The following is a 23,635-nucleotide window of genomic DNA, read 5'->3' on the forward strand; positions in this document are numbered from 1 at the left end:
ACTTTTAGCTGTATTTGGAAGCAACAACCTTGAAATCTTAACTCCATCTGGTTCCATCTTACCCTATCAATGAACAGGCTGCTAGTGATGCTGTACCCTGATTGGGTAGGCAATTAGGAGGTATTTAACTTTCTAGGTCACAGTAGTGCTCTGATTTGAAGTGTCACATAATGTCCTGACGGAGGGCTTCTCCACATGGGCTATTATCCTGCTACTGGGATTGGTTACTCATGGAAGTTTGCGGTCCTTTACATGACATCATCAAACTCCAGGGCATCACCTGCACGAAATGGCCTTTATCCCATTTTTAAAAAAATCAGAGATAATGAGCTATCAAATTACAGTGCCTTGAGTTCCCTCCTGAAAAGACGAAATCTAGGAGTGTACGAAAGTCACTTACCTGGTCTCGCAGCTTGCTTCACGGTGGGGGGGAGGCGCTTCGCTGCTCCCCCCGAAGTTCAGGCCGGGGGGGGAGGCTTCCCGCGTCGCCCGGCCGAAATTCAGGCTGGGGAGGAGGCGCCTCGCCTCGCCCGACCGCGAAATAAAAAGTAAAAAAAAAACCGCCCCCGTGATAGGCTACGTGACGATTTACGTAGCCTATCACGGCTAGATCTGCAAAGTCAGATATTTGCGTTGCCCTTATTTTCTTAACTGCTATTTGCGTTGCCCTTATTTTCGCCGTAGTCTACGTAATCTTTACGTAGACTACAGCGACCAAATATGGAACGCGAATGGCGGCTCCCTATGGGGGCCGCCATTAGCCATACACGTTTTTTTTTTTTAAGTCACCCGTGATAGGCTACGTGACGATTTACGTAGCCTATCATGGCTGACTTTGCAAATCTAGCCGTGATAGGCTACGTTAATCGTCACGTAGCCTATCACGGGGGTGTTTTTTTTTTTAACTTTTCTTGGAATGGCGGCGGCGGCAGCCGGTCGAAAGATCGGCTGCCGCCCCCGCCCCTGTTGAAGCCCTGCCGAACTGCCGCTGCGACCCGCCACCGGGAGCGACATTCGGGAAAGGTAAGTCCCATCCCGGGGTGGGTGCGGGGGGTGGGGGGGTGCGGAGAATTTCTCCCCGAAACTACTTTGGGGGGCCGAATACGTTGGCACTCAGCCCCCCGAAGTTTCAGCGAGAAATTCTCTGACACCCCTAACGAAATCTCGCAATAAGAGCTAGATCACAGTGCCATCTAGTGGCTGTATAATGAAACATATAGAACAACACAGATAAGGGAGAAAAGGGAAGCGTGTGTAAAGGGCACCCATCGTGGTCCTGTATTTAAAATGGAAGCAGAAAGTCCTAGTAAAGTTGCAGGATTTTAGTCGGATGTAGAAATGCTCATGTTCTCATTCCAGACAGTCTCGTCTTTTGCTATTTCTAGGTTTCCAACCTACCAACCCTCCCCTTTCTCCACAGGTTACACACGTCATCTTCAGAAACCCTGCTGTACAGTACAATGTAGCCTCTGCCATGAGGTTTCAAATGTTTATGGATCTGTTAATAACATTTATTACCACTTGCCTACCATCCTAAAGAAATGTATGAAATATTGAAGAGTGACTCACCCCAACGAGGGAAACCCAATGATCACAGAGTCTGGAGTAGAAGGATGCTGGCATTTTCTGAATTTCTAATTCTTGGCTTTGTCGCTTTACGCTTAAATCTGCAGAAGAAGAGAAGCAGTATAGCCACCGTGGATATATTCTGAAGGGATAATCCTAGGCATCTGAGTATTTGTGAAGGAGACCAGCTCTGACTGTGGACACACCCTGCCTAAACCAAGAAAAGTAGGCCATCCCATTCATGCTTGGCCATGGTTCTGCCTTATTCCCTCCTCCTCTCAGAAGTTAGATCCCAACTGTGGTGTTTTCTTCTCCCACCCACCTACTCCGCCCCCAAACCTGATTGCTTTCAGAGAATCCAGATATTATGTTCTGATATTTTCTAGCAACTTCAAGGGCTTTTCCCCAGTGTGAAAGGCCTCAGATCCTCAACTGCTTTAACAGCCATAGTTAAGAAGCAAAACTCTGCAGGGAGAGGTTGCTGATTAAGACTGGGGTTGAAACTGAAGGCTTCTTCAGTGGCAGTTCTGCCAGAGGAAAGGTTTGGATAGGCTCAGGTAGCCTATCCAAACTTGATGGTCCCCCTATATCAAGCAGAGTTCAGAGTTTTTATTCCTGTCTAGAGTCCAGCCTTCCCTGGCCAGTCAAGGCAAGGAGTGGTATTCTCATATATTGTAGCATGGGGCTGCCAAGCTCTAAGGCTTCAGAAGAACATAAATATGGTACTGATAGAACCTTAGTAACATAAATATGGTACTGATAGAACCTTAGTAACATGGCTGGCCAGCTCAGGACTCCACCCCATCTCCTTTCTGAAATCACTACCATCATCATCACCCAAAGTCTTTGAAAACATGATTGTGCAAGAAGCAGGTATTATGCTACAATAATATTTTAAAATGTACACAATGTATTCTGATTGTAGAATTTGGAATTTATCTATGTTCAGAATACCAGTAGCCTAAGATATTAATTACACTGCTAGGAGTGTTTTGGTAAGGAAAACTTTTACTTCGTATAGCTACTGAATGTTGTATGCCTCAGATCCCTTTCACATCACATTATAGTTTCATAGAAGGCAAACTTTTAGAAGAGGGGGGGATAGCCAGGCATGCAACAGAATAGATCCCATTTCTAAACTGTAGTTATAGTGATCTGATGAACACCACAGCCATTTGTGCTTGTACAGAATGGGGATGACTTCAATTTGATGTTCAGGGTGTTAACACCTGGAAACTATTCCATCCCATGTCTTGATAAAAATACACAAACCAACACATCTCACACTCCTTCCTGTATGTATGGAGGATGCATATGTAGACCACTGGATGGAATGCTGTAGTAAATGTTCCTGCACTTAATTAAATCTGGGCTGCTTTTTTATAAGCAAATTAGATTACAATCTCCTGTAAGTAATTAAAACAGACTCTATGTTTGCTTGTAAAAAAGGAAAAGGGGGAAAAAAAGATTGTTGCTAGGGGTGACAGACTGACCACATAAAACTGATCTCTCATTTTGCCTACGGAATGGAATACCAGCAAGATTCTTCATTTTAAAATGCATAGATTTCATTGTGCCTATAATATTTTTACCTTCCATTTTCTGACTGGGAGTTTTCTGCATCTCATCAAAATGGTGGCCTTCACTTTGGTCATGCTTTCGCTCGGTTTCTGTAGCTGCAGATGGAGATACACCCTCTTCCTCTTGGTAATTTGCCTCTGAAAAACTCTGCATATTTTTATCACTGGATTCCAGGGCATTACTGAAAAGATCCTGAGCAGGGGCAATGTTACTATCAAGATCCAAGAGAAAGCTGTCTTGTAATGTTTCTTTGGCTGCCTTCTTTTGCTTTCTCTGCTTGACCATTTGGCCAATGTCCTTCTCCTTTTCTTTTGGTTCAGGGTCAGTCCTTGGATCTTTACCGAGAGGCCTAAAAAGATGGTCCATATCCTTTGTGAATTCAAGCAAGGTGCCATCTGATCTGCCTTGAACTATTCCATCTGATCCATAACAGGACTGTCTGTCAAGTATTAAAGGCCGGGAACAGCCTATCCCAAGCCTAGAATCCTCTCTTTGCATTCTTTTGGACTTCTGCTGAAGGTTGTAGCTCATGGAGACAGAGAAATAGGAGTAATCCACCGCAATATATGTAAGCATGAAGTTTATGGTGACTATTGGAGCAAGAACATTCACTTGGCCAATGAAAACGAAAGCCATGGTGATAAGGCTTGTTAAGCAGATTGCAGCCACTGGGGTTTTGCTTGGTCCTTTCTATATTAACAGCAAAGGAAATATTCATATGTGTTACATATGGGCAATAATGTGACATATAATGTTTCCTGATAACGCCCTACATATGGAAATCTGCATGTCTTGCCCACCTCCTACTTTGTACTAAACTATTAGAGGGCCTTGTTGGAAGAGGTACTGTTAGGGAAGATCAGAGGAAAGGGGAATAAATAGTCTCTGTCATTCCTCATAAGCCCACAAAGAGATGGTTCCATTTTCCATAAACTGGGTAGGGTCATTTCAATGGCAAATACCCCCCTGTGAAATATATTTCCCAAACTATAGTTTTCTTTCCAAATGCTTTGTACTAAACCTTTTCAGATGTAGGGGGAGGGGGGAGCTCTCTTTTTGTTTCTTCTCCTCCATAGTTATCTGTTAATCAAAAAGGGTATTTTCCTACACATGTTTTTGTAAGTATAAAAATAGTGGTGTTCTTAGAAAGAATGAGACTTATTAAGATGTGTGACAAATGGTACAGTTTAAAAGGAACTAGATAGCGACATAAGGCAACACACTACTCTCTTTATTAAAATAGGAATATGGAGATCTTAAATATAAAGATTGACAGAGAACAAACTGGTGTAGGGCATTATTTGGGTAATGAATCATAGTGAGACATTCTCAAGGTAGCGCATATAAAAATGGAAGAATGTTTTCCTTTGCTTCTTAATTTATTTTAAAGCATTGGTCTCCATCTTATGGGTAGGGATCTAAAACTGGTTATAGTCGACCTGAGGGTCACACCAGCAGCACTACTATCACACACAAATATGGTACAAAAAAAGTAAGAGGGTCAGATATTGCATCTTTGGACTAAAGGTGAGTCCCAGGCCTGAGAAAGCCTACTGTATTAGAGCATTTTTTCCTCTGGCCATTTCTCTACTCCCCCTTATGCTTGGAACTCCCAGAGCACCTGTATGATGCCACCTCTCTTCCTTCCGTCAAATCCTGCCTCGAAACCCACTTTTTGCATGAAGCCTTTGGCACAACCCCCTAGTTCTCATGCCCTACTGTACCATAGCCTGTATCCAGGCCACAGTTCCTCCATATATCTGAACTCAGGAAGCTGTTGTTTATTTAAACTAAGATCTGAGAACAAGCTGGGATCTGAAATCACAGTTTGATCCTGGTGTTTGCTTGCTGATCATAGTTTAAACAAACTACAGTTCCCCAGATTCAGACATCATGGGGAACAATGATTAAAATACAATCAAACCTAAAGCTTTTGCTTGATGCAGGTGCAAAAGATGAGAAGTGGAGGGAGGCACACAGGGGAAACTATAGTTGTAGGAAACCATAGTTTCCTGTTAACGTCTGAACTAAGCCACTGTCTCCCTCCATGTATATATAAAAAAATTATCTGACAGTCTTATCAGATTGCATATCTTTCAGTTAGCCTAAAATCAAAAGTGGAAGCTTTCAATCTCCTCCCTCTGAACATGAAAGAGGATAGGGATAAAGCATGTGAGCATGAGGTTCACCACAGCTTGTTCTCTTAGTGGGAAAACATGGTTCCCTTTTATGCCTGAACAGAGCCATTGTGTTTGAATTAAACAGAACATATACTTAGGGATGAACAACACGTGTGTTTGTCTGTCTGCTCAAAGAGAAACATTGCTCTGGACTGTATCAGATTTAGAAGTTTAATAGTGTCTTTGATCTAGAGAATGTTTGAGGTCCGGCTTTTTGGAGGAAAGAAGAGTATCTCTGTAGGCCTTTTCTCTTTTAAAAAAGGCACAGTGGCACTCAATAAAAGACCTTGATTATTCGGCAAATAGGACTACATAGGATTCAACATGCATGGTAAAAAAAATGATGGTAGCTGAACAGGTATATGCTGAGATGTACTAGATGAGGTACCAACAATGTGGGATGGAAGTCCATTCCAAATAAAGTTCATGTTTTGGGAGCTTGTTTGGTTTTTTTCTCACACAGAATTTGGAATTACAGTGTTTCCCATTCAGAGTGACGACTGGAGATTCAAATATCTCTTTGCTTCTAGAATCTCAGTTATCAGGTGGCTACTAGCCTGGCAAAATATATCAGATAAAGTAAAGGTATACGTCTGCACTTTTGTGTACTGAAGAGGAAAGGCGGATGAATCTACATGCCTTGATTACTAACCCCTTGTCCAAGAAACGCAAGAATCGGTATCACTTTCTCTTGGGCAATGCACTGAAGTATTCGAGGAGCTCCGTAGAGACCTCCCATACAAGATGCTAAAGATGAAATGTACAAACCAAGTAAGAATAAGAAGCCCACCAAGGACACCTAAAAAAAAAAGGCAAAACAAAAATTGATCTGTTTTTTGGTTAGTGCTGCAATCCTAAACACACATACTTGGAAAATACATTTGATTAAAAAAACACAGAAGTGGTATAGTGGTAAATTTTGAAGTGCAGGCGCTCATCATGACAATCCTCATAGCCACACCCCCAAGCAGAGTCCAAAAATGCTGGCAGCTGTATTGATTCATCTCTCTGTATTATTTACGTCTTTTGTAGGTCTTTTGTAAAGCTAATGGGTCTTAATTATCCATTACGATCCAAGCCATCGTAAAAGACTGCATCACAATGCAGATAGTTCACTATAATATATTGTTGCTGGGAAAAACCATTTCCACCCCAGCTACTAAAAGGATGGCAGCAAAGCTCAGAGGAACAGGCAGCCATGAAGGGGTGGGCGGGCGTGGCAGATGACATTATCATCCCTGCTAATCAAAATGTCCCAGTGGTTTGACCCTGTGAGCCCTGGCTCCACTATACCACTGGAAATCAGTCAGAGCTGGTGTAGTATAGTGGCTAAGATTGTGAATTGGGTAGTCTAGTGTCCAAATCACAACTCAGCCATGAATTCACCAGGTAGCCTAGGGTGACCAGCTACTTTCCCAGCCTCAGCCCCCATCAGCCATATAAAGATAACAGCGTGCCATACAAGGCTGGCATAAGGATTAAAGAATGTGCAAAGCTTTGAACAGTTGGATTGTGGTACATATGTGCTGGGTATAATTACATCTAAGTAAAACTGCTTGGGATCAGGCAGAACTGTAAACTCCAAAATAACTGTCTAAATCCACCGAGAAACTCTCCTGCACAAGATCACTGAAATGTATAGCAGCTCAGGAACATTTTTTGTTAATGTGGCATTTCAATGGAGCTTGCCCAGGAAAACATCCTGGTGGATATGGCACCTCTAATTAACATGGAAGTATACACTTTAATTTGCTTTGCACAGCAAGTATGAACTATGAACAGAGTGAAGCAATCCCATGGAAAAAGTTCCACTTAGCAGCACTTTCAGAAGAAACCTGTACTGCTTACAGGAAATGCAGTGGAGCTTAAGATATTTGATTCCACTTACATACTGGAAGTAAGCCTGAACAGAGTTCAGGAAAATGCACTTATGTAGACATTTCATCAAACAGGAAAAGACACACAAGCCTAAAAGCATCCCGATAACTGGAAGACAATCCCATTTGTCTAGTAAAGAAAATCAATATTATATTTTTATTTTAAATTTTTTACACAGAGTAAAACCAGAGCAAATTTTCCATTTAAATCAAACGTGCTTCTAAGACATGTTCCAAATGACATAATGCAGTGAAGGATCTTGGATGGAAGCTTTGAAAAGCAGCTCCTGTGTAACTTCAGTGGGCCTTATGCAAGATGAGCACTGAGTGAATTGTGTCCTTAAGTATTTAAGTCATTTCCTTTTCAAACAGCATCAAAACACAACAGCTTTACAGTCCAATCCTATGCAGTCCAATCCTTACTTGGAAGTAAGTCCCACTGAGTTCAGTTGGTCTTCTTCCAAGTAAGCGCAGGATTGCAGTGTTATTCTTTTAAGCAGTTTGCTGTCAGATCACTTCCAGTTTACCCTTTTTGATCTGGCAGTCCACCTAAACATTTTTATGCATACTAACAAAGCAAAACAAAGCTAGCAATGTCTCTATAGGCTGGGGGGTGGGGGTTGCTTCTTTTAAGAATAATGACAGCCCTCAGCTTAGAGTTCCATTCTACTTGATTTACTACTGGACATATGAAGGCCCCAAAATGTATTAAGAAGGTAGACAGAGCAGGCTTATCCAGAAGACAAATGAGAGTTGATCAGGTACCAGCTTAACGGTGGGTGCGTTATAGGAAGCAAACTTACCTCAACTGTCCCTGTAACAACTGCTATGCCTGGGCACTATTACCCTTGTTGCTGCTTGTCATGAGTGTTTAATCTACTGTTTTACTGGGTCCCATAAAGGGAGGGAGGAATGTTGAAGTCACTAAATATCTACAGGAAAAATAATCTTTGGGCCAATTTTGGCTCACATGACCAGAATAAAGCGGTGATGGTTGCTGTTAGGGATAGGGGAAGGGGAAAAGGGAGGATGCCAGGTAGGCATAGCTATTCATCAACCCTTGGTAGCATTGGGCTTGGATTAGGAACACTAACCTGTCATGTTTGCCTGTTGTTTGAGCAGCCTCTTAGGACAGTTCATTAAGCAGTGCTCTTACACGGGAATAGCAAATGGTGCTTTATTGGCTCCATTATCTGGGGATCACATACTTGTCTTCATGCTTCCCTGCTGCATCTTCAGTTTCTAAATACAAACTGGTATGTATATTATGATGATGATCATAATTTATAAATTATATTTCTCAAGAAAACATGAGGTATTCTAAACACACAATCATATGCGTGTTTCCTCAGAAGTAATTCTCACTGTGTTCAACAGGCTTTCTCCCTAGTAAGTATTCTTGAAGCCTAAGTTTTATTTTTTTTATGAAAGCAGTCTGCAGCAAAAGGAAGATGATATAAAAGCCATGCAGCATTTCAAAGGCCATAGCCCTACCCCCACACACAACCAAACCATACTTCTTTCGTCCTGTATAACAACGCTCTGTTGCTAACAGATAAAAAGAACAGAGAAGGGTGGGTGAGTTAGGGGATATGTTTTAATTGGGGAAATAGTCAACCATATAAATAACTAATTTGAAAACAGCATTGCCACCAATTATACACTTGAAAACAAACAGATGATTGTCTCAAGCTTTGCATATAATGTCAGCTACCCCAAACGCCAGTATTTGAAAGCGCCACTTGACATTCAGTTCACGACTTGGGTGGAAGGAGTCTTTTCATTGAGATGGTCAAAAGTACACAAAAAGTATAATGAAGACAAATTCTTCACAAGGAATTCTTAATTCTAGTTCAATCTCTCACATTCCATTACTTCATTTTCTTATCCCCACCACCCCACATAAAATAAAACTGAAAATGAGGATAAATATTTCTTTAAGAATAAGTGACAAATATGCTATCATCAATTTTTTAAATTGAATGTCTCACACAAGTCCAGTGAAGTGTAATTCTGCCAGCACAAACCATATTTTAATCCTTTTATTACATCATCAGCACTTTGCATTGCACAAAATAGAAAGACAAGTCTTGCTTCTTGTTTCCTGTGTTTCATGATGCATAAAGATGGATTCAAAGTTTCCTTCCAAAAGAATTTGCTGAGTATTTGTTTTCCCCAAAAGCAAAATTTAAACTGGAGTTTTCCATATGGCTCGTGTTTTCCCTTTTCGTTAAAAGTAACAGCTATGATTGCTCCTTCTCTACTGAATCCATTAAATACACATTGTAACAACAAGCTGGCTTGCTAGCCAATAATCCAGTAAGAACTGCATTCTCAAAAGGGGCAGAAAAAACGACCCTGCCTGACAAAGCAAAAGATATCCATCAAGAACAGTCTGCTATCTGCAGATTTAATACGAGCCTACACAGCAGACAGACAATATGGTGTAATGGATGTGGGTTCAGAACCCTGCTCAGCCATGAAGCTTATGGGCTCACATTGATACAGTTACAATTTTTCAACCTAACATGGTTGTTGTGAAGATAAAATGGAAGAATGCTGTCCTGAATTTCTTGGAGGAAGAGCACGATTAAAATTAACAATGACGATCAATAACTTGTGACTCAAAAGCCAAGGCAACCCACCAGCCATGCAAAGCACCTTTCCAAGTAACTGACAATCACCCTATTTTTCCAGTCCTGTGTCAGCAGCAGAACCAGGGTGTTTACTGAGGCCTGGTGGACTGAAATACCTGGCGATTGGGGCTTTTTAGCTTGGTGGGTCACACATTATTCAGGCTTCATAAACTGATGAACTAACACTTCTTTACTTAAAACAAACAAACAAAAAACAAATGGAAGTGATCAGGGCACAAAGCTGTCTAGGTATGCTGGGTAGAGTGAGTCTTCTAACCCTGGGAGCCTATATGTGAAGTAAAAAGTAGACTGGCCCTGAAAATATTATTAGACTGAGGGCTGAAATATATTTAAAACATATGAAGGCAACTGGTTTCCACAATCAAAACAATGTATAAAATGCCACTGTTCTTTGCCAATGATGACCAAATAGGTTTATGAATCTAGGCTGAAATTCCCTCCCCATAAATCCAGTTCATGTTCCTTGTACCTTTTTTTCTCCCCCTTTTGTATTTGGGGCTTTTTCCTCTGCACCAAGAGCATTTTCAGCATAATAATTATTATATTTGGAAGGTGGTTCCAAAATGGAGACTTACAATAAAGACGCCATTGTTGCACATGTATGGGTAACTTGCTGAATTATACCTCTGATATAACAGAGTGTGTATCCCTAACCTGGTGCCCTCCAGATGTTTTGGACTACACTGGCCATGTTGGCTGCTGGAGGCTGTAGTCCAAACCATCTGGAGGGCACCAGGTTAGGGAAGGCTACCCTAGGCTTTTAGATCAATTAAGTATTAGTATCATTCCAATTACAATAACTAGCGTGGAAAACAAAAGGAAACCTTTCATACATGAGCCTCCAAAGCTACAAATTGGCTTTATCTATATTCAAGACCATGGAATGTCTGGCATTTAATAGTTCTCTTACTTTTATTCCAGTCATGGTGAGATAAAAATGAAAGTGCAAGATTTGCTTTCTGAAAGAGAGTCAATGTGATTCTTTAGTTATTTTAATTTGGTTTGCAGTTCTAACAAAGGAATGGCACACACTGAACAATATAGAACATTTACTGTTTGGGAATATTGGCCTACTTTAGTTCCTAAAGCTCTTAAGGGAGGGATTATACTAAGATGTGGTAATACTGAGTTCTGTAGGAGAATGTAAGCCACTCAAATCAATCTCCATGGGAAATTTAGAGAGGGGTTTTCAGAAAGGAAGTCCAGGACCTCTATCTTGGCTAGCACTAAAAGTATTAGGCTAGCACTAAAAGGCAGCAATTTCCACACTCTGTGTTGTGCAAATGGCTATTTTGATCTTCAAGATAATGGAAGTTCTGCAGCTGTACAGCATATACTGTAATCTCTATAAGGCATGGAGCATAAAGATATCTATTGCAGTTGATAATATACTACATATTTCTGGCAAACTTCCCCAGTGTCCTCTTCTTCTCCCCACCACCTCCACTACTTTCCTGGAGCCACTTACGGTGGTGTAATGGTCAATTTTGAAGTGCTGGAGCTCATCATGACAGCCCCCAAGGAGAATCATAGTCATACCCATATTCACATCCCCAAGATAGATATCCTGCTTTTCTATTAGCTGTTGCAGGACAACAGGAGCTACCCACCTGCCTTCAAAACCATAATTTCATAAACGCCTTTCCTAAACTACCAAAGCCTCATGTTTTATGCAACTTCTGATTCAGTTAAGCTTCCTGTACTCCATTCACGCAAGCCCACCATGCTACTTTGTCCTCTCCCTTTATATCCATCTCACTGAATTAACTTGATTAGACATTACAGAGGATTGTTCCCGCCTCCCCGCCCCCACAACGTTAACACCAAAAGATCTGGTTTGCATAGCACAATAAGCCCTGGTGGGTTGTGAGCCTGTTTGTGTCAGCATGGCTTGTTGTGACATCTGAACTTGGCACAGAGGCTTCAGCATAACCACATACAAGCCGCCCTGAGAACCCATGGCTTGTTGGGCTGTTGAGGGTGGCTTGTTTTCAGAGTGGCTTGTCATGACATGCAAACCTGGCAGCGTGGCTTCTGAATGGCTTGTCAGCACAGTCTACAGAGCTGCTTGGCAGAGCGGCTGCTCCTCGCTATCTCGCTAGTGCCGCCTCCCTCCTCCCTTGTCAGTGCTGTCCACCTTCCACCGATACAGAAATGACAATTGGGACTGTCCTTAATGCGTTTGCAACACTTTTGGGGGTCTTTTTTCAATGCTTTGCAAGTATGCAAATGCGTTTGCAATTTTTTCCCCAGTCCTTTGTGTGTGCAAATTCGCACGACTGCTTCAGTGCATATTGTCATATTTTATTTACACGCTTCCTTAGAGCAGTTATTTTGTAAATTGGCACAAGTACTCCTGAAGCAATCACGCCTGCCTCTAAAGCTCTGTCTCATTCAGCCGCTGCTTTTGAACTTCGCTGTCAAGGGAAGCACTGAAGTGGTGGTGGAGACTGACAAGTGGCATTTCAAGACATAGACTGGGGATATAGATCTGCTGGATTACTGTACTAACAACTGTACTACAAAAGAATGCAAACAGCAGACAGACAAATCTGCACATTTATGCACTTGCGAAGGACCAGAAAAAAATACGAACCCACTTGGTCCTTGTGCGAAGGGCTGAAAAAGAAAAAAAAGTTTTTGATAATAATTTCTCAGTAAAGGGGTAGTGATTGAGGGTGGGGGGAGCTGGAAAAGTAGAGAATATGAGAACGTGAGAAGAACTGTGCTGCAAAGGCCCCTGAGATACGTGCAGGAAGTGGGTGGGAGGACTAAGGGGGAAACAAACCATGGCAAGCCCAAGAGTGCCCAACTGTCTGTCAGGAATAATGTGGGATAGCAAGTGAACAACCAAGCCACCATAGGTTATTCCCAGCATGGCTTATCGTGACATGCAACAGGCCCAGTGAGTGACATGACATCATTGTCCTCTGTGTTTTTCTGCCCTACAAGCAGCAGACAAATGGAGAAGGGCCGCATAAACGTCCAGTGCAATAACATCACACCAGACGTTTTGTATTACTGTTCGATATTACAGGAGAGAGAAAGAGTGAGAGACATAGGGCTGCCATTTACAGTGGTAGCCACACATTCTCTATCACTCTAATTCTGGTTTTAGAATGCAAGATGTGTCACTTCATGTTCTCTATATAGCACTTAAAACATGGATGGTGATAAATACTTCAGAAATAACACTGACCGACTTCTTCCAGTTATCATATCCCTCCCTCCATATGCCCTTTAAAACTCAAGTGCTGGCTTATTTATTTATTTATTTCATTTCTATATTTCCCAGTGGCCAAAGCTCTCTGGGTGGTTCACAGCAATTAATTTGCTTGTCCCCAAATTTCAGATTCCTGAATCTTGAAAAGAAAATAAATTAAGCAAAGTAACCATATGTGAATTAATTAGTACTGTTTTTTCCATGCAGATAATGTGAATTCATTTGGTGCAAAGGCTGGAATTTCTTTGACACAGAGACATATAACCATCTTTAGCAGGTTATTTCAGACATAATTAACATCCTTTCTCCATCATGATTTCCTCTTTCACTTAAATCATAATTTGCTGTTACACTTGAACCCATCAAACTATGGCTTGTGTAAACCATACTTGGCCTGGTTTGGATGTAATAGCAAACTATGATTTGTCCCGAAACCAGAAATATGATAGGAAATCAGATCACATGAGTGGAGATGGAGAGGTCGCATGAGCCCAGGGTTCATTCACAGAGTACAAACCATGGTTATGTCTGAAGAGACCCATTGCTCCTAGGCACAAACATATTTTAAAGAAAGGTATGGGATTTAAGTTTTGAATAACACACTTTTCAGTGCTGAATGATACCGGGAGAGGGGGGATCTGCACAACAGTGGAATGAGAAGCACGTTGGAGTATTACCCAGTTTTTCATGGAATCGGCTTTGGTCCATCAGGCACACATGAAGCAAGACAAGCTGAGTGTAGCATACCTTTAAAATCCGGTTTTCAGGGATCACACAGTGCATGAAAGGAAAATACTTCTGGGTGGGGTGGGGAGTAGAACTGAACATCAACAACCTGGCACGGGCTGCTCAACCAGTGAGAGAGGCTCAACCAGTGAGAGAGGCTTGTTTCTCACCCTTGTCCAGGCTCCCCCTGCTACTACATCATTATGAAAGGAGAGAAACTAATTTTCTCCGTGTGTGCAGATTTCCCTGAATAAGCCAAAATCCCTGGTTCTCAGGTGCAGCATCTGAAGGGTCCCCCTGAGAGCTTTCCCCCTCCCCAATTTCACCCAATTCCAGAAATCTGCAGCAGAGTTATTGCTCCCACCCCATTTTTCCCCATGTGTGCACTTTTGCCTTGAGAAGCCAAAATCCTTGATGGTCAAGTGCAGCATCTGAAGGCCCCCCGGAGAGCAGCTCAGCCCCTCAATTTTGTCCCATTCCAACACTCTGCCCCAGAGTTATTGCTTCCAACCCCCCTTCTTCCTTTCTCCTTCTCCCTGCTCACAATGAGAAGCTCCTGTAAACCTGAAAGATAACTACTGCAATAAATTGATAGAGCGGAGAAGGGACTTGACATAACAGAGAAAAGACTTGAAACTACAGAACATCAAAGAAGCACAGCATCGCAGTAGTGATTTCAGAAAGCAACAGAGACGCAAAAGAGTGCTTTAGGGTGAGTTACTAAAGTTAGTCTTCAACCCTTTCACTGCAGGGCAGCGAGATTAATTTCTTACTTCTGAGTAAACATGCACAGAAGGGGGGGTATGTTAACAATTAAAAGCAGGCTAGCTAAGGTGAATGAGTGTTCCCACTACTGCGGTAATTGGGGGGAGGGGTCGCTGCTGCACTGCTGGGGATTTTCTCAATGGGAAAAACTACTTCCATTGCGGAAACAAAAGGAAATGAGGTGTCCCATCCCCTTGACTGTCACTGCCAGGTCACAGAGTCACATCCAGGATTTAATGGGGGGGGGGCATGGCACACTGTGGTAAAACCACCATGGAGCCACTTTCAGAAAAAAAAACTTGGAGTAAAAGGAGTTTCAGAAAATGCAGCTTTTCAAGAGGAAAGCGGCTGGTTGGCAGTGGATTGGCAACGACGTCACCTGTTGCAAAGGAATTCAGAGTGCTCTAACTGCACTAAATCACTTGTGAAGACAGTCCCCCAGTTTTATGTATTTAGATAACTGTAGTTACTTACCTTTTCTGCTATCATAAAATCATAGCGGAGTGATTCCCGGGTACAAATGGCTCCCAACAAAAATACGAAGACTATGTATAGAAACCACCTGAAAACAATAAAAAAGTAGTCTTAAACAGATGAGGAGCATCAACCATTATATATATATATATATATATATATATATATATATATATGGGTACCTATTCCTTCACAGATGAAATATCTTCACTTTAGTAAATAATCAATTATAGTAACGTGTTTTTCCTTGCTTCACACTCTGAGGATACAGTAGCTGCTTCAGGTGCAGTCTCATGCTGTGGGATCAGCACTGAAGGTATCAGCTTGGATCTTAAGGTAAGTTAATTTAGGGAAGTTTACAAAAGGAAAGATTCCCATCCCCTCCTCTCCCCCGCAACCCTGTAAAGCCTGTCTAGAGGATCAGGGGCCCTCCTGAACAATATGGAACAGGGTGCAGGGTGCTGCTAGAGTGAGTAGGGACAGCAAACTTTTCTTCCATGAACCACTTTACAGTTGCAATCCTCTGGTCACTGGGAGGGTCAGAGGGGGAGATCTGCCCTCAGAAGCTCTCTCCAGCCCCCATGGAAACCTACTGAGCTCTGACATCAGTAAAAGCAAAAAAGGGAGGTGTGTCATGGGCAGACGGGGAGAGGGCCTGGAGCTGGTGCAAATAATTTCCCTTCCATTGTTTACAAAGAAAAAACAAAGAACAGAACAGGAAGGAGGAGTTGAAGAGAAAGAGAGGTGGTTTACCTGTTCTAGATGGGGTTACACTTCATCTGAAGAAGCAGGTCTGTAGTTTGGGGGTGCTCCTAGATCCACCATTGTCCCTAGAGATCCAGGTGATTTCAGTGGCTTGGAGCACCCATTACCAACTTTGGTTGGTGCATCAACTACTCCCCTTCCTGGATAGGGATAGCCTAGCCACTGTGGTTCGTGAATTGGTAACATCATGACTAAATGCACTATGTGGGGCTGCCCTTTGCCCGGTTCAGATGCTACAGCTAGTGCAGAATGCGGCAGCTAGGGTTGCTCATTGGGACACCCAGCTATGTTCACATAACACCTGTTTTAAAAGAACTGCACTGGATGCCTATTAGTTACAGAGCCATGTTCGAGGTTATGTCATTAATATACAAAGGCCCAAACAACTTGGGACCGGAAACCTAGAGACTGCCTTCCCCTATATAAACCCAGCCAACCTTTAAGATCTTCAGAGAAGGCCTTTCTGGTCATTTTGCAACCAACACAATGTTACCACAAAATATCTCAAAGGGGGACATTCTCAGTGGTGGCACTCACCCCCTGGAACAGCCCCCACCCCCCAAGCACTTCAGGAGGCAAAAATGTGGTATGTTTTAAATCCCTCCTGAAAATGCATTTGCTCACCCAGGTGTTCTTTGACTTGGAATAAATCATATGCTGCTTTATCTCATTGTTCCTTGTATTATTATTATAGCTAAAGTTATTTTTAATACTGTATATTCAATGTTATTTTTAATATTTATATGTAAACTGCTTAGAGATTTTATTATATTAAGTAGTATATAAGTATAATAAATAAATAAATAAATGGAGAAGATTCCTTTCTTTTTCTTTTTTTCCCTTTTAATCCAACCTGGACTAAAGTCGAAGTTCACCTGAAGCCATTTTCTGGATCATCAGTCTAATCAGCTGATTAAGGAACCCCACCTTCTTTGCACGCTTATGCACTGTAAGCCATAAAATGATTGCCTCTGTCTTCTCTAAGCCAACAAAATATCAGGTATTTAACTACTGAACTGGGAGGTAGCTGTCCATTGAGAGACTACTTCTAGGAATGTAGCCAACTACTTTAAACTACTGTGTCACAATGACTGGCTACAAATCAAATCACTTATCTGTAAACAAAAGTGAAAAACATCTTACAAATATCAATGGGTCCCATTTATTAGAAATTCACATCCAATGGGCTTCTTTTATTTAAGAATTCTACAAAAAAAAATGCTATGGAATTTATCTAGGGATTTGCAGTGGACGTAAGGGAAAAACCCAGCCTATTCGTTTTATATTGCTGGGTATTTTTCCAGCTAGAGCAGGATTTTTCATTGTTTTTTATTATTTATATCATTCCCCAGAACAGCCTGATCATTCTGGAAACATATACCCTCTAAATCAGAGAGGGAGGGAGGGAAGGAGAGAATGGAAGAAGGGGAGGAGAGGATCAATTAATTAATCTCTTTGCTGGGCTATCCAGGCAGAAAGTGATAATAAATGATCACATGAACAGCTGTCAGGGTTTGATTTGTCAGATGATGATTGGAATATGATATGGATTTATCACAACCAGGAAATACACACACGACAGATAGTAAGTTAATAGGAGGGGTGCTTTCTCCCACCCTTGTTTTCAAGGGACTTACGAAATGCCTATGGCGGATAGGGATCCTAGAGGTATATTCGTTGCAGGCTTCCTGAGATCACCACTCATATTGAATCCAGCCATCACACCTGCAGTTTGAGCACACACAAAAGCAAACAGGTCACTGTGTGAAATTAATGTAAGACGATGGCCTTTAAAAAAAAAATCCTGTGCATGTACTGATATCAGTACCGTGTATACAAGCTTAGTGATTAAGCAATCAGGTATCCAGTGGCAACAAGCTGCTCATTACATGCCCACAAAGAGATTCTTTGTTCTAAATGGGACAATGCTCCTAAAAGAAAAGCACAGAACTGGACAAAAACAGCTTATCTCAAAACTATCACTTGAAAGCAGCCCCTCTCCAAACGTCCACTGACATTCAACTTGGCAAATCATTCAAACAGGCCACGTATATTACGTGAGTAGTTAACTCCAAATATATAATAGATTCTGACATGTTCACAAGAAATCTCTTGTTACAATTTTTTTAGAACATGAGCCTTTAGGACAAAAGAGTCCATCTTTTGTTTTTTGAGTCTGTGATTATTATAACCCTATCTCTGCCTTTTGATTAGGGTGAGCTCCCTATCTAAATAAACAAAGGAATTAATTATAAAGTGTTAGATTGTGACTATGTGAGAAGACAATAGTCAACCATGTACATTCAATAGGAAGTGGAAAGAATTACTCAGCAGCAGCCCCAACACACATCTTCCCAAGTGAAAACCACACACACTGGAACTGAACCAAACAGTATTTTCCAATGCTACATATTACAGCAGCCCAGTCAGTTCACAGATCCACCACCTACTTTGCCCTAATGTGGGCCTTTTCTGTGTACCTCAGTTTTGTACTTGTACGTATCAATCAGCCAGTTTTGCATCTGCCCATATGCTGACTTTGAATCTTTCTCTGGCTGTGATCAAGCTTTCCTTTGTTGGCTCTGCCCTTGTTTTGATCAGTCTGGTTCCAACCCAAGAAAGGACACCTTGATCCAATAGCGTTTGACATACTGGATACTACTTGGTCCTTTTTATGTTGTTGTCACATTCTGTAAACATGTTCCAGGGTCCCATTCTGATCACAGCAACTAGTAGCAATTATACATTTAGTTCCATGGGCCTTGTTTAAGGCTAAAATCCTAAACACACTTACATGTACCATTGAATTCAGTGAGCCTTACTTCTGAGTAAACATGCTTATGATTGCTAATTTGGGCTCAAATCCTATACTCGCAGAGCAAACTGTAGAATATATTTCTGTACACACACAAAAAACTGTATTGTAAAAAACTATCTACATCTGGAATGGTTTTCCCAATAAGTATTTTTAAACCATTTCAGGTTGTTATTGAAATCTTTCTGATCTAATTCAGTAAAATCAACAACTCCCACACCCACAAGTTTGCATGCAACTCATGCAACAGTTTAATTGCTTGAATAGCAGAGCCACTTCTTCACCATTACATTACAAAATGTTTGGGAAGAAGGCCAGTAGCTTCATCTGAAATGCTTTAAATATCTATTTCAAAGAAAGGGGCATAAGTTGTAGATGCTCTCAGTTGTGTAGCTATAAAATAAAGTAACTCCACCGTTACTTACATCACTGGAGGATGATAAACAAAAAATCCAGAGATAGTGAGAACAAAATTTAACACACAACCTCCAATTCATTATTGTTATTATTTTCCTTCCAGGCATTGTTTAGAAATTACATGTTTGTCTGATTTAACAATTCTGGAGCCATACAGTGACTTAGTCTTAATGAGACCCAAACATAGCCTTGAGTTCTGGCATGTTGCAGTGAGGGCAAGATTGCTCAACCTGTGTAGCTAGAGATGAGATTTAGTCAGAATCTCACCCATTTTGATACAGAGCAGTTTCCAAAACTATTACTCAAGCCGCATTCTCCCATTCCAGAATGTCAGTGCAAACCCAAACATTTCTTGTCAGCTTAACAGGTGAAAGCAGACATGGAACCAGGCCCTGGCAACAAACTCTAGCTCTCCAAAAACCTTTGATAAATGAGGACCACAACTCTTTAACCTCCACATTGTATTCAGTACTCCCCATATGAAACCACCAGCATGGTGATCCACCACAAATGGCTTTTTAACCAAACGTTTCATAATGAGAATGAATTCTTAATCAAGGCCTTTTTCTCCAAATGATTAAAAAAAATTATTTTGTAGGAATCACAAATAAGGGTAGTTTCACATGTCAGAAAGCCAAACTGATAGGGATATTTTAGGCCAGCTTTGTGCATAGCCCAATGAGCGAGTGGGCCTGAAGCTGATAACTGCATCAGATCAATGTTATCCTTTACAACAGTTCTAGAGAGACAACATTATATTGTCTGGTGCCAAAATCATGGGGAGGCAATCCATGTCACGCAAAAGAATGCACAGGAGCCTGGAAATAAATGCAGGGAGTTTTGGATGAGGAACCTCTGACTTGCTGGTAGGGTGGCTACTTATGCATTGCAAAAAAGAGGAAATGCATTACTAGGCTGACCATATTTCCTTGAGACAAAAACGGGATATTGGGATGACAAAAACGGGACAGGGTTATGTAATATTCCGTATTCATGAAAAAGCAAGACGATAACAAAAGTTTTATTAGAGAAAGAATCTCTGTGGGCGGAATGATGGTGGAAATAACAGTAAGACTCACCCTCCTGGCTCCCACACGCTGAATGGGGCTTAGTGACCGCCTCTTGAATTCCCCGCCACTGCAGACAAGCAAGGGGGCGGCGTCCAATAGTCGCTAGCTCAAGGAGCCTGGCCCTGGCTTGATAACGTAAATGGAACTTCCTCTTTCGTCACACTAGTCGTTTTACTGCACGCATTGATTAGCATAGAGCCTTATGATAAACGCGTTCAGTTTTTTTACAAAAAATAAAAAACGGGACAAAATTGACATTTATATTAAAACGACGGGACGGTCGGGAAATATGGAAAAAAAAAACGGTACTGTCCCATTTAAAACGATACGTATGGTCAGCCTATGCATTACCAAATAAGAGGACACAGATTTACATAAAATTTGCATATGCTAACTTATATGCATAGATGCAAATTTAGAAATGCTTACTATAATTTAAATAGAAGTGTGGTATTTCTCACCACAGTGGGGAAGATTGTGACTAGGTGACCTGTAGTACCTGCCTGCTCAGTCTGCTGTACAAGTGCTAATGCCGACAGGTAACTTCAAGGCCCCTATTCTTCCTTCTTTTGGTTCTTTACCTTTAAACTGGACTTGGACTGACAGTCTTTCAAACAGGGGACTGTTCTCTGACAGCCCCTCAAAACAAGGACTGTCCTCTGTAAAATAAAACACATGGCCACTACGCTAGTGATGGTTTGCAGACGGTATGCCAGATCTCGAATGGTTTAGACAAGGCTTTGAGAGAAGCAAAACGCTGGACTAGGAGCCAATCAGGGTCAATGAGAAACCTGAAGGGAGACTGGCGGGATGGCCTTGCTGGTTTTGCTAGTACCTTCCCCTAGGTTTTCTATCCTGGCTCAATATCCCTCGACATTAAGGATCTCACAATGTATAAACTTACAATAATATCCCGCTACCACCACCAGTTGAGTGTAGCCTACTAGTCTCTGGCAGCCCACTTGTTAATCTTGTTTGCCTCAGATTGCAAAACAGGAGAAACATTGCTGGGATTAAGTTTCTGTTTCTTTGCCTTCATCCATCACAAAACAGCCTCTAGACTTGAGGGTGGGCAACTTCGTGCTCTCCAGATGTTTTGGACTACAATTCCCATAAAGCCTAGCCTACTTGGCCAGTAGTCAGGGATTATGGGAATCCAAAACTTCTGGAGGGCACTAGGTGTCAGGGTGGACACTGAGCCCATGCAATCCCAGAGTAGTTCTGATTCTGAGGAAGAGCAGTCGCTCCTGGGAGAGGAGCGTGCTCCTCTTTCCCAGGGCCAACAGCTGACGGAGATTCCTCCCACCAGCATTCCTAGCTTAGAAAGCAGTCCAGGGAGTGACCGAGCACAGATAGCAGACTTGGTGGATGCGCGACGCCGACGCAGAGAGCGGCGCCAGATGGAGGGCGCGGAAAGGAGGTGTAGTGCCCGGTTGGCGCGCAAACAACGGCTGCGCCCAGAGGCTCCAAGGGAAAAGGGGAGGGACTCTCCCTAGTCCTTAAGTTCAGGGGTCTGCCAGTAATTCCCTTTCAAACGGGGACCAACTGTTCCAACTTAGGGCATAAGTACTGTGCTGCTCAGATCTAGTTGCAAAAGGTATAGTTGTTAAGTTGTAAAAGAAGAATAAAGCTTTGAAAGGAATCCCTTTGTCTGTGTCTGGACTTGGCTACTGGATTAGACTGAGAGAGGCCTCCAAGGAGCCCTTGACAGCAGGTTGCCTACCCCTAGTCTAGACACCTGTTCAGGAATTCCACAGCCTCCTTGGGGTCAGGAGGTGGAAATGAGAGTTAGCATCATATGCCATCATCATACTGATGACACCTTAGTCTGAACCTCCACATTACTTTCCCCAGTGGCTTTATGAAGATATTAAAAAGCATAAAAAACAGAATAGATCCTTGTGGTAACCCACAGACCAGGAGTGCAGAACCTCAGACGCGGGGGCCAAATCTGGACCACCTGAGGTCCCAGTCCGGCCCTCCAGGGATCCCCAGAAGGCCATGCACCCTTCCCCTGACCCCACCCCCTTTCCCCCAACCAGCTATCATTTGGTGGTGTCCTGCCTTTTGTGTAGTGTCTCCCCCATTCTCTCCTCAGGCTTAGTTACTGGCAGTAGGAGCTTTACGTTAAAATATATTGGCATTTTAGGTGTTTTGGCTCTGCCTCCTTTGTCTTTTGCCCCACCCCTCGGGCCTTCAGCCCCAGCCACCACCACTGAGAGCTTCTCTGAAGCCCCTCAGCACCACCGACTGACTACATCCAGGCAAGAAAGACTGCAGCCAGCGTAATACCAAGCCACGCTGGCCAGCCCTGACCAGGCAACCCAGAAGGATACTGTGGTTGACGGTATTAAAGCACCAAGAGTTCCAGGTGAACTCACCAGGGAAGCACCCTGATGACATGGATTCTGGTCCACAAAAGCTTGTGCCGTACTCAATTTGTTAGTCACAAGGTCCCACACGACTCTTGTTTTTACTGGAACAGACTAATATGGATACCCCTCTGAAATATGTTAGAGAAGGTTAGAAGATGGGGGAGCCTGATTTAGAGCAAAAACGTGGACTGGATCATGTTTTGAGATTGCCTGAAAAAGGTGTCAGTTCTTACTCCATACTGCTGTCTTTCATGGACATGAGGACGTAGCCATCGTTACTCCAATACATGCACCAGGAGTTCTTGCAAAGCCAGTAAATCTCTCCTTGGAAAACACCATAACCTACAGCCAAGACCGCATGCATTATTTGAACACAAATAATAAGAGGAAAGGTAAATTAATTTCCCCGTGCTACTGTTACATGGCCATAGGGAGAAGTTAGGTCTGAATGTTATAAACACTTAAAGGATAAAGGGAAAGCTGTGCTGTAGTCACAGAATTAATGGCAGACCTAACATACCGGACTGTATTCTGAGAGAGCATTTAGCAAAGTCACTGGTTTTACTAATACGAATCACCAGCACTTTTGAAATAAATTGTATCTGTTAGCTTTGGCTTCTTTCCTAGTTGTCAAGAATTAGCAGGAGTGATGAACCGTTTTACAACGTTAAGGGTGATTCTTATTGCAGCCCTCATAAATATTCTTCCTTCTACACCTGCATATCTTGGGTAGAGAGCAGCTGTGCTCTGGCCCTAGATACAGGCTCTCTCCCTTGGTCACTTCACATGCTATTTTTACTTTATTTCTCTCTATTTTGTCTTTTTTCATCAGATAACTCAAGGTGGCATACATAGGGTTCCCATGTAGTCTCCCACCCAGGCACCAACCAGACACAGACCCATTTAGCTTCAATAAGACTGCTGTCATCACGTGCCTTCAGAGCATGCCCTATTATGGCATTTAAGTGTTCACCTACAATGATTTAAGTGTATAGCGAAAAATGTAACATATGAATGTGTCACACACACACACACACACACACACACTTCTTACAATGACTAAAATAAAAAAAATTACCAGGGTGGGAAGCTTGGCTGCACTTGGGGGCAAACTTGGGTTTGCTGCTGTTTCATATGCAAAATG

General features: G+C 42.2%; 1 protein-coding gene across 1 annotated transcript in view; it reads right to left on the bottom strand.

Moving 5' to 3' along the window:
* SLC12A8 (solute carrier family 12 member 8) overlaps nt 1-23,635 on the bottom strand; it is a 91,232-nt gene that overhangs the window by 10,495 nt on the left and 57,102 nt on the right. Inside the window, exons 7-11 of the mRNA XM_084807644.1 lie at nt 17,452-17,539; nt 15,050-15,137; nt 5,980-6,126; nt 3,159-3,837; nt 1,570-1,667 (exon numbers count right to left, since the gene is read on the bottom strand). Coding sequence (XP_084663770.1) covers nt 1,570-1,667; nt 3,159-3,837; nt 5,980-6,126; nt 15,050-15,137; nt 17,452-17,539 — 1,100 coding nt within the window. The remainder of the gene's footprint in view (nt 1-1,569; nt 1,668-3,158; nt 3,838-5,979; nt 6,127-15,049; nt 15,138-17,451; nt 17,540-23,635) is intronic.

This window comes from Heloderma suspectum, chromosome 1 (genome assembly GCF_057233095.1).
Source record: "Heloderma suspectum isolate Gila_16-S chromosome 1, 16-S_ref, whole genome shotgun sequence".
In the NCBI taxonomy this organism is placed as follows: domain Eukaryota; kingdom Metazoa; phylum Chordata; class Lepidosauria; order Squamata; family Helodermatidae; genus Heloderma; species Heloderma suspectum.